This window comes from Dendrobium catenatum, unplaced genomic scaffold (assembly GCF_001605985.2).
Source record: "Dendrobium catenatum unplaced genomic scaffold, ASM160598v2 fragScaff_scaffold_621, whole genome shotgun sequence".
Taxonomy (NCBI): Eukaryota; Viridiplantae; Streptophyta; class Magnoliopsida; order Asparagales; family Orchidaceae; genus Dendrobium; species Dendrobium catenatum.
This window is the reverse complement of record NW_021319083.1, coordinates 18763964-18776245: the sequence shown is the minus strand read 5'-3', so window position 1 is coordinate 18776245 and position 12282 is coordinate 18763964. Positions and strand designations below refer to the sequence as shown.

General features: G+C 36.7%; 1 protein-coding gene across 1 annotated transcript in view; it reads left to right on the top strand.

The window, feature by feature from the left end:
• The window catches only part of LOC110112327 (enhancer of mRNA-decapping protein 4), a 30923-nt gene that overhangs the window by 5752 nt on the left and 12889 nt on the right, over window positions 1-12282 (top strand). The window contains exons 2-5 of the mRNA XM_020844518.2: window positions 3858-3907; window positions 4029-4191; window positions 4311-4529; window positions 9594-9722. Coding sequence (XP_020700177.1) covers window positions 3858-3907; window positions 4029-4191; window positions 4311-4529; window positions 9594-9722 — 561 coding nt within the window. The remainder of the gene's footprint in view (window positions 1-3857; window positions 3908-4028; window positions 4192-4310; window positions 4530-9593; window positions 9723-12282) is intronic.

The window sequence follows — 12282 nt, the reverse complement described above, 5'->3', positions numbered from 1 at the left end:
GAGGGGAACTCAACAGCCATAGCACCACCAAATAAACCAATTAGATTTAGGGAAATGAAAGGCCAACATCCACAATAACAATTCCCAAATGACACAGCAAAACAGAGAAGAAAACTCACAGAACCAAGCAGAGAACTGCGGAACCGAGCAGCCCAGCATGAAACCAAGCAACCAGCCGCAGAACTGAACAGACAGCCACAGGAACCAAAGGGGCAAAGGCACGGGATTTCACCCAGCACAGGGAAATGAGAAGAAAAAAGGGGAGGAGAAGAGACAAGTCTACTCCAAAATGAATCCAAGATTTAAGAGCATACCTTTTTAGATTAATGAGCTAGGTAGTTCAATAAATCCCCCAATAAATGAACTAAACTTCAGCTCAACATTAATGAGCTAACAACTTAGAAAAAATAAAGCTCAACTCCAATAAACCTCCACCTCCCAACATCATCATAAGCTCAAACCGAGAACCATAAGCCAACCCGAGAACCAGTAGCAGCCCAAAGGATCCACAAAGCTAGCAAACCAAAGGTCTACCAAAGCCCAAGCACAACCTACCATGATCATTGGATGCTTTCCCATCATTGGATAGCTAAAAAAATATAAAACTAAATTAAAAATTAATGTTCAATATTTGATAATGAAAATACATAAATTATGATTGCATCAATTTCCCCCTGGTGGGAGAGTCTCATCTCCGGATGAGAACGCTTCAGTAACTTTCTGAAAAAGATCAGGATGACGTCGTTTTAGCTCTTTAGCGTCCATTCAAGTACAGTCGGTTAGAGGTCGATTCTTCCATTTTGCCAATAATCTCTTATGCACACCATGCCTTATTTTAGAAATTTTGACATCAATAATGTCTTCAATTTGTTCTTCAGTCTTTGCCATAGAAGTGGAGAGTGACAAAGTTTCAATTTCTACAGAATCATCAGAATTTCCTTCGTATAAAGAAAGGTCAGAAACATTAAATATAGGAGAAGTGCCAACAGAAATAGGTAGATCCAACAGATAGGGGCATTTGTGCCTAATTTCTGAAGCACATGAAATGGTCCAAATACCTTTCTGCTTAACTTTCTAAAAGTACCAATAGGAAATCGTTGGCGACGAAAGTAAGCCATAACCAAGTCACCCTCATTGAATATAACCTCTTTTCGATGTTTATCAGCAGTAGATTTGTACTTAGCATTAGCTTTTTGGAGTTTTTCAAGGACTTGCTGTTGAACAGTCTTTATGTGGTCAAAAGTCTCAAAAGCTTCAGCACTACTTTTGTTAGGTAAAGGCAAGCAGTTTCTATCTAAAATATGAGGAATATGTTGTCCATAAATAATTTCAAAAGGAGTTTTACCAGTGAAACGATTAACAGAATTAGGGAAGGTTTCAAGGATGTGTTTCATAGTATTTAAAATACACATCCTTGTGCATGGGGCTCTTACCAGTGCAAGTTTTAGGGAAGGTTTCATGTCATTAGCCCTAGTTTTGCATTCATAGAGGTTGTTTCCATGGTTGAAAGTCATATCTCTGTGTGGCGATGGAGGCAACCTGAACTTTACTTAGGCCCGCCTACCTCTTTGATAGCAAATGTGATGTAGGACTAAATATGTTTTCAATGAACGCGATAAGAACTTGCACGTTTTCAAATAAGAGCAAATAATAATTAAGACTGTTAGCCACTTAAACGATGATAGAAAACAAAGGAGGGGTAGCTACGCTTAGGCCAAATCACATGCTAAGGACTTGAATCATCAAAACAATTTAGAATTTCAAGAAAATGCGAATTAAGTAGTTATTCAATAAAATCCCCTAAGTTAATAACGAAATAAAAAACATAGAAGGTCATAACTCAATCTTACGTTTACTAAGGGAAGGCAGAGGGCGAGGCATGACTCATTGCGATTGAATCACCACCTACAAGGTTAGTGGATTAAGAAGATAAATGAATTGGGGAAGAAATTCACCCTTGTTGATGGCCGAAAATATTTTGCTACTGAACGTTGGCAAGCTGTTCTTCGATTGCTTCGGATAGCTTGAAGATGTTGCGATCCAAATATTCTTCGACGGAGTTGTCGACTTCCGGGTTGACGTCGAAAAATGTTGATCGGAGAATGTCAACGTTCCCTTGCTTGTTGTAAACGAATCCGGAGTCAAGATCGGAATGGGTCATTCATTGATTTTGAAGGGTTGAAATGTTGAAGACGACCGTCAATGCTCCCCTTGAAGGCTCCTCTTGAGAGAAACAAGTTCCTCTCACAGATTGAAGCGGAGATTAGGGAGGGAAGTGGCTGGCCTAGTGGAGGAGGCCTAGGGAAAAGTAAGTTCAGATTTTGGTGGAGTTTAGGGTTGAATTTGAGAGAGAATTTTGGAGGGAGAGGCTGTAATTAATTTCCAAATCAAAGTCACTTGAGTTGAAAAGAAATTCAAAGGAGGTTTGAAAACATGGAGGGGGCGGGTGGAGTAGAGAAGGCTTGAGATTTATTTCCAAACATGAAGGGTGGGATTTTGGAAAGAAATAAAGGAGGTGGGGACTTGGGAATTTCGACCAAGAGAGTAACTTGAGTTTTGGAAACAATTCCATGGAAGAATTGAATGGGGGCCGGCGACATAGGGAGAGAGGGAGTGGTTTATGGAAGCATTTAATGCTTTCTTGATTTAGGAAATTAAATTTGGAAAGAGAGATCTCATCCCAATTTAATTTAAAATTCAAATAGGAAGGGATTTGGAAACTTTCCTAAAATAGGATTTATACTTTAGGTAATAATTTCAAATTCAAATAGATTTGAATTTGCTAATTATTTGAGTTACCTAAAATACGAAGAGCTAATTTAGGAAAGACGTAATGGCAATTGATGAGGGAGGGAAAATCAAAGGGGTGCTCGGCGGTTTGGACTGGGGTTTTGGGTGAGAGGGGCGACAGCTAGGTGGGGGGGAAGGGATTGATCAGGGTGGTGGTGGTGGGATGAAGCTGGGGGGTGTGGAGGGGAAAATATGTGGGGATCTGGCGGTTGGGGCTTGGTGAACCGTGGCTTAGAGGAAGAACAAATGAGGAAGATTAGAAGAAAAAAAAACCTAACCACAAACCCAGACTCTTCCAAGGTTGGCGAGTGATCTGAATCCTCTCCAAGGGGTCTCTCTCCAATTTCTCTCAAGCTCTCAGAAGAACTCAAAGCACGGAAAAATTTTATCATTCATTCATTACCTTCAAAAGATAACATAAGGTGATGTAGTGGATCGGCGGAAGACGACACTTGCAAGAAGGATTTGAGGATTCCCAATCCAGGGAAGAAGAAGCATAAGGGCTATATATAATCTCATACAATGGACAAAAAATAAAAGACGACATTGCCCTTTGGGCTTACACATGACCAACCTTAAGTAAGAGGTAAAAGGGGAAAACAACTAAAGCAAATACAAACATAAATAAATAAAAACAAATACATATAACGACTTAAAAATATATCGGCGTGATCGTGGTCGTAAATCGGCAGCCTTTTCTCTGATAGACTTTCCAAGCTCCGATGTCCCCATCAAAATGTTTTATTAATTGACATTCATTTGTTGATCAAGCAAATTTTGGCATTTTGATAATGTTGTACTTTTAATTACAACTCATGAAGCTTGCTGTCTCCGGGCAAGTTTGAGTGATGTGTTCTTGATATGTTTGAATTTCTTTCTCCTTTGGCCAAAATTTTATAAATTTATTTTTTCTTATAGTTTAGCGTGTTTTGTTACGAATGAAGATGTTCACTGTCTTGTACAGTTTTTCTTTTCTTATGTTTAAGTTTATTTGATATCATAGCAGTTGACATTTTCTTGTTGTTCTTATATTTCACCCAATATCTAATTTAATAAATCTTTTTCAGAAAGTTACTGACATGGCTTTCTTTGCTGAAGATGTACCATTGTTGGCCAGGTTTATTTCCAAATCATGTTTTGTTTTATGCTATTTATGAAGATGTACCAATATGTCTTCATCTTTTATGTTTTTCCTTGCTTTTTTCCTAATCATTACATTGATATTCTTTCTTTTTCAGTGCAAGTATAGATGGTAGAATTTTTGTGTGGAAGATTAATGAGGATTTTGATGATGATAGTAAGCCTCAGATAACAGGAAAAATTGTTTTAGCTCTACAAATTATAGGTGCTGGAGAAGGAGAACCTTATCATCCACGGGTTTGCTGGCACCCTCATAAACAAGTAACTTCTCTTAATTATTTCTTTTGGGAGTTACTGTCCAGTATTCCTTTTTGCATTCTTTGCTGATGCCAAATTTCATTTATATTATTCTGTCACTTTTTGATGACTTTTTTTTTTAGGAAGTCTTAGTTGTTGGAGTTGGGAACTATCTGCTAAAAATTGATACATTAAAGGTTGGGAGAATTGGACAGTTTTCGGCAGAGGAACCTGTTAGATGCCTTATTGATAAATTAATTGATGGAGTGCAACATATTGGTAAACATGATGGAGAAATTACAGATATTTCCATGTCTCAGTGGATGACAACTCGTTTGGCTTCAGCATCGAAGGATGGAAAGGTGTGCATCTTTAAATGCACGACACAGCTAATGGAAGTGTTAATTTTACTATTGTAACTCTTTGTTTCTGGCATTGCTTACAATCTTTATAACATTTTGAACAAATTATGCCATATCTTTGCTATGTTGAATATGTTTGCCGTCCTCTGTTCCTTATGATACTTCAATTTTAATGTTTTGGGATTCTGAGATATTTCATACTTGCCGTTCATATCGCAAATCTCAAACTGTTGCATGCTTGCAATTAATGGTAATGTTAATCCATAAGGATTCTGTGATCGTTTGTTAACAAAGTCAACTGATGATAAAACTTTGATGTATTTTTAAGCTTGAGTGCTTGACATAGAATAAATTCTTCCAAAAAGGTTCAATGTTGGTGCGTTGGATATGTTGCATAAGCACTCCCTTTTTTTTGTAATCATTGCTGAGCTTAATTAGCATTTGCCAAGTTATTGTGATGGAAACAACTAGAAATACTGAATATTTTGGAAATCTTTATATGTTGTTCAGAAAAGCGCAGCCTGCTTGTTGCTGCATTTCTGTATGTTTGTGTCGTAGCGGTACTATATATGTATGGTCAATTCAGTCTCATTTTGTTTGCTTAAAGTTTTAAAAACTCAACATATAGCAATATTGATTTGAGTGTAAATTTGAGTCAAATTTGATGCATGTGCACCTTGTACCTTCTCAAAGGTTCATGATCATGGACAACACTCGCACATGTCCTGCTCTATGAGTATGATGACTTAATTTCACATTAAACAAGATAGGGAAACAATGCCAACTGAAGCCTTATGCTTTTACTTGCATTCGTAGTTTTTGTTATTTATCAATTTTTTTGGTAAAATTTAACTTTCATAATTGTCTATATTCATTAAAACTGAATTTTGGCAGTATACATGCTTTTAACTTGATTTCCTCATGCATAGGAATGCAGTAATTTGAATGGATGATAAACTTTTGATGTTTCAACGTCATCACCAAAAAAACTGGAAAGTGAGATGTTTTCTTTTTTGTTGGAGCTACTTTAAAAACTTAGTTACTTGAGTCTAATATTTCTTCCAGTTATTGATTTTAAGAAACCCCTACCTATGCTTTCATCAAATTAAACCTTGCCATTATATTTCAGTTTGTTCTTTAGTTTTTGGGGATGTGATCATATTTACTTTCATCCTATCTTGCTCAGTATAATTTTTATAAAACATATTACTGATCAGTCCAATGCCTATGGAAATCAATTACGCTTACCGATATTCTGTTCATGAATGCTCCTAAAAAAAGAATTTGCTTAATTTAATTTACCAAAAGTTTCTCTCTCTCTCTCTCTCTCTCTATATATATATATATATATATATATATATATGTTGCTCTACACTGGTTGGTTAGGTTCTACTCAAGGAGCTAGTATAGAGATATGCTAAACCATCAATACGTTCATGCAGCAGCACATATTAAATAAAAGATAAATAAAAGTGGAAATACATTAGCATTGTTTAAGGTTGGGACCGTCATTCTACCGGAATCTTGGCAGGCAGCAGGCTTTTTTGTGCCAATGCAGACCTTTTGTCCATGTATAGGATACCTGAACATGTATTACAGTAAAATCTTGATTCTTACTTTCATGTTACTTAACCCACCCAATTACCAGAGAAAGTTCCATTTATGCAGGCTCAGAATTTTTCCTTGTTACTCAAAGGAGATTCATTTAAAATATCATAAGGTTGCGGCGTGATACAAATTCTCATCTAAATCTAATAAAGAAAGGTCATTTCTAATATTTTTTAACCAAGTCTTTTTAGGTCTACATCTACCTTTCTTATTATAAGTCAAATCTAATACATTTTCCTAACCAGGTCATCGGAAGGTCGGCATTTTATGTAACCAAACTATCTAAGGCGACTCTCTAATTTTATCTTCCACTGGAGCTACTCCAACCTTTTCACGTATATGTTCATTTCATATACTGTCTCTAAGAGTAAAGCCACTCATCCACCTGAGCATCTCATCTCTGCAACACTTAACTTAATAATATGCTTCTCTTTTAATGGTCAACATTCTGCACCATAAAGCATTGCAAGTCTAACCACCATCTTATAGAATTTTCCTTTAAGTTTGAGCGGGACTTTTTTATCACACAATAAGTCCAATACATTCCTCCACTTTAGCCATCCAACTTGAATTCTACTAATAATATCCCCATCTATTTCACCATTACTCTGAACAATAGACCAAAGATACCGAACATGTATTCTTATTAATGATTTGATCAACTAGATCTATTATTACTAAAATTACACTATATATTCAATTTTAGATCTACACAAACTAAAGCCCTTAGACTCTAAGGTTGACCTCCATAATTCAAGTTTACCTTCAACTCCTTCTCTAGTCTTATCAACAAGAAGAATATCATCAACAAAAAGCACACACCAGGGTACAACCTCTTGCAAATGTCTAGTGAGAACATCCATGACTAAAGCAAAAGGAACTCTTCATGGCACTTCTTTTGGCACATTATCATATGCTTTCTCTAAATCAATAAATATCATATATAGATCCTCCTTATTATCTCTATACTTATCCATCAAACCTCTCAATAAATGTATAACTTCTACAGTAGACCTACCTGGTGTGAATCCAAATTGATTTTGAGAAAAATTAGTATCATGCCGCAACCTATATGCTCCGTAACTTTCTCCCATTGTTTTAAAGTATGACACATTAACTTAATTCCTCTATAATTCATGCACTCTTGTGCATCATCTTTATTCTTTAAAATAGAAATCAACATAGTCATTCTCCACTCTTCTAACATCTTTTTAGTCTTCAAAATAATATTAAAAGTTTAATAAGCCATGAAATTTATTCATCTCCTAAGCATTTACATACCTCTATATGAATATCATCTAGTCCAACAACTTTTTCATACTTCATTTGCTTTAAAGCCTCTTAAACTTCAGTTTTACTAATATGTTGATAAAAACAAAAATCTTTATTTTCATTTAGGGTTCTAAGGTTACTAAAGTCAATCACATTCTCATAATCTTCATTGAAAAGTTTAGAAAAATATCTCATCCACCTTTGTTCAATATCCTTTTCTAATAAAATCACTTTTTGATCTTCATCCTTAATATACTTCACTTGAACTAAATCTTTACCACTTTTATCTCTTTGTTTGGCTAGATTATACATATATCTTTCGTTCTCCTTAATATCTTATATATTATTTAAATCTTTAAAAGCTAAAATTTTTGCATCGCATATTGCTTTCTTAGACCTCTTACAAGCCTCTTATATCTTTCCTAATTACCATAATTTTACATTTAAATCAATTTTTATAACATATCTTCTTATTTTTTATCATTTCTTACGCATTTTGATTCTACCGCAAACTATTTTTACTATTAGAAGCTTTTTTCTTTGATACACCAATCATATCTTTTGCAACATGCTTAATATCATTACTTGCTTATTCCCACATAACATTAGCTTCCATATGCACAGACAAAATCTTAAGATCTAGTATCTTACTCTAAAAATATATATATATATATATATATATTTTAGTATATTCTTTAAATGCTCCCATTTAATCTTTTAGAACAACGTTTATATTTATTTTTTTAAAATTTTTGTCCCTTCATCTTAAAGTTCAAAACTAATAAGCGATATTGGGTATACAAACTTTAACTTGGAATAACTTTACAATCTTTGCAATTTAAACAATATATTTTTCTTAAAAAAATTATCAATATGAATTTTAATATATTCATTCGCATAAGTGATGATTTAAATTAGGAAATATTTATTTAATAAAAGAGGGTTGATTTGAATTCAAATTTAGGAGGGAATTGAGAAGATTTTATTTAGGGATAGTGAGCTGATTTAAATTTAGATTTGGAAGGGAATTATGAAGGTTTTATATAGGGAAAGAGAGTTGATTTGAATTTAGATTTGGGAGGGAATTATGAAGGTCTTATTAAGGGAAAGAGGTCTGATTTGAATTCAAATTTGGGAGGGAAATATGGTGTTTTTTTAAAGGGTAATTAGATTGTTTTATTTTCATTATGTGATTGTGTTTGCTATAGGTTTTCTTTGGAATTGTTCCTAGCGGCGCCTAGGGTTTGTGGGAGAGCCGATGTTCCTCTCGAATATTTTAGATCAATTGTATCTTTCATTATTTGTTGAAGAAATGAAAAAAAATCAGTCATAATATTTGTTTTTTGCGTTTTTCTTCTTATCTACTTGCTGTTTTACTTCCAAGACGCATCAAAGTATTACTATTATGTGGTTATTTTCATATAATTTTTATGATTATATTATTGTTGGTATTACAAAAAAATATTATTCTATTTGAGGTCTGTCTGAGTTAGAGGGATACCTTCAATGAAATTTCAAATTGAGGTTTTTTGTTTGTTAATAGAAGTTATAATTATCATCAATCATAGTCAAACTCTGAGTTCTTCTAATACTTCTATTTGGTATGCTATTTCCTTAAAAGATTTTGATCATTAATAAACTGAATAAGCTGTTTCTAGTGAGCATTGCATATTACTAGTTTCTTTATAGGGTGACTGAATGTTAACTTATTTTTATTTATCTGTCAATATGAATCCCATACATATTGCAAAGTGCTATTTGTTTAAGAATTCATCTAGTTTGTATAGAACTTGTTTTTTCATTAACACCATGCTGTTTGTGAATGTTTGTTTACATTTTGCTTTAGGGACTGTTTAGTTGGCTGCAAAATGAAGTGCAAGTAAAAGAATTTCAGATTGCAATATTTTAGTATGATTAGCGGAAAGTTTCTCTGTGCACCTTACCCCAAATCTCTTTTTAGGCTATTTCCTCTGCAAAGCTCATGCAATATAAATGCAGAAAAAAAATGTCTCAATTTACTTCGTAGGATTGGTTTGCACAGCAAAGGCTTTTTTCAACCCAAACATCTCCTAAGAGTATGAGAATGATTTTTGGTGTGGTTGCATAAATGGTTCAATTATCTAAACATTTTCCTGATTTGTTTCGAATGGTTAATTGCTTTTTTATGTTCTCTACTTTTAACAGATAAAAATTTGGGAAGATCGCAAGGTGATGCCCATTGCCACTCTAACTCCACATGACAACCATCCTGTTAGCTCAGTTGCCTTTATGACATCACCTGACCGTCCAGACCACATAGTTCTTGTGACTGCGGTATGAATGCTTGCATTTATTTGATTGATTTCCTTTTTAGGCATGCATTTTTTCACTATTGCCACCATAAATATTACTTACTGGGTGTAGAAATATATTTTTGTCAGTTTTTTTTTTTTTTCTGTTTGAACCTATTGTTGGAATTTGAATTAATTTTAAGATGATTTGGCTTAACTTGGTCAAATGTGACCCAACTAGAAAGTATGCACGGGATTTAATCATGGTTGCTAGGCATTGCAGTTGAAGTTTGGTGGACAATGCATGACCTGTTTTACACTGTGTAGGCAATACGTCTGCAGAGGGCCTAATCTTGGATGTTCATGTTTATGGTATTGTAAAATGCATCTCCTTGCGTTTCTTCCTCATAAGGTAACTTGTCGTTGCTACAATCCTAGGCCTCATCATGACTTTATAGACTTGTAATAATCTGGTTTGAAGTAGCCTCTTGGTTGCATTTGTATGAAACTAGTGTTTTTGATAGGAAACACTTGGATTCGCAAGTGTTTCTATCCCAAACCCGTAAAATTACAGCAGCCAACTGCTGTCCACAGCAGCAAAACAGCATGAATTCGATGAAAACGCAGCAGGAAATAGGGAAAAACAGGAGAAAAGCACAAGATATTACTTGTATTTCAATAGAAATCAAAGAAAATAGAAAAGATACAATTGATCCTCAATTCGAGAGGAGGATCGATCTCTCCCAAATCTCTAGACGCCGCTAGAGCCCAAAGAAAACCTAAATCTAAGAGATCTCAAATTTCAGCCAAATTCAAGATGCCCAAACCCTAGGAAAAACAACTATTTAATGCATACAAATCAAAAGGAAATCCCTAAACAGCCCCTACATTCAAATTTCCCTCTCAAAACGCTAAAAAACGCTTCCTAAAATGCTCTAATGGGCTGGTCGGGCCGCTCGATCTCCGCAGGAGGCGGAGATCTCCGCCTGTTTCGCGATTTTGGCCCGTGAACCGGTCCCGCCTGGACCGGTCTAACAATACTCCCCTCCCAAAGATCCACCTTGTCCGCAAGGTGGAAAGACGACACCCTTCATTCCTTCTTCATCACAAACAGTAAGAACTTGAAGAGTTCGGTCCTTACACCTGTGCCCCGGCGTATACCTCTCGTCACATCTGAAACAAAGCCCTTTTGCCCTCTTCTCCTATAATTCTGTCTCAGTGAGCTTCTTGAAGTTATCCCCACTCCCTCCTCCTATTGGCTTCTCCCTGGTGATCTCATTATTGTTGACTGATGCAGGCCCCTTTTGTGCTAAAAGAGTGGTCGTAGTCTTATAAGAGCCTCCTGAGCTGCTGATCCTAGCTCCCTTCTCCAGGTTATTCTGATTTTCTACCAGCTGTGCCAACTTCATTGCCTCCTCCAAGTCACTAGGCATCAGAACTTTAACTGCCGCTCGGATCTCTGCCTTCAACCCCTTCATGAAATTCCCCTCCAATACGCTATCTGATAATCGCTCCACCCTACTAGCCAGGTGCTCGAACCGATCACGGTAGTCTTCTACTGATCCCTCCTGCACCAGAGCAAAGAACTGCTCATAGAAATCTCCTCCCCGGTCGGTTTGGAAACGTTCTATTATGCAGTTTTTGAATTCCCTCCAGTTCCTGATAGGCTCCCTCCTGTCACGCCACTGATACCATGCCAAAGCCTTTCCTTCCAGACACAATCCTGCCGCCGTCAGCTTCTCATCCTCTGTCAACCCATTGACCGCAAAGTAACGCTCCACCTTGTAGATCCAGCCATGGCCGTCTTCCCCCTCGAAAACGGGCATCTTCAATTTCCTCACCTTGGGATCTCCCCGGTATCCTCCATAGCCTCCCATTCCCCTCAGAGGAAGCGTTCCCCAATTGTCCCGATCGTCCCTCCGACGAATATACTCTAACCCCTCTTCATACTCACCTCTCCTCCCTTCAACATCATCACCTCGACGCTAAATACCTTCAAATTCAGCACCTCGACGATGACGTTCCTCCCTTCTTCCTTCAAAATCCCCCCCTCGACGCTGAATTCTTTCGAATTCAACACCTCGGCGATGCGATCCCTCTCTTCTCCCACCAAAATCAGCCCCCCTTCTGTCATATCCCATGCTCATCTCTTCCCTCGAAAGGGGCTCTAAAGGAGGCATGTCGTTCTCTTCCTCTAGGATCTCCACCTCCACATTTCTCCTCCCCCGCAAGGGGTTCGGATTTCCTCCCATGCCATGGCCGTCGGCGATCTCTCTTACTTCCGATGTCGCCGGATTGGTTTTCATCTCAAGTAGTTTCTTCAACATTTCCTCCATTGCGGTGAACTTCCCCTCCAACCTTTCATTGTTGGAGGTGATTTGATTTTGAAGGTTGAAGAATCTTTCCTCCAAATCGGCTTTCAATTGGCCGACTTCGCCTTCCAAGATGTCAACCTTCTTTCCGGCCATCTTTCTTCCCAATGGATCTCAAAAATATCACTTCCGGAAATGATAAACTTGCTGAAATTTCAGAATTTCAGCCGCCGGTGGTCCCAAATCGACGCTCTGATACCAATTTGATAGGAAACACTTGGATTCCCAAGT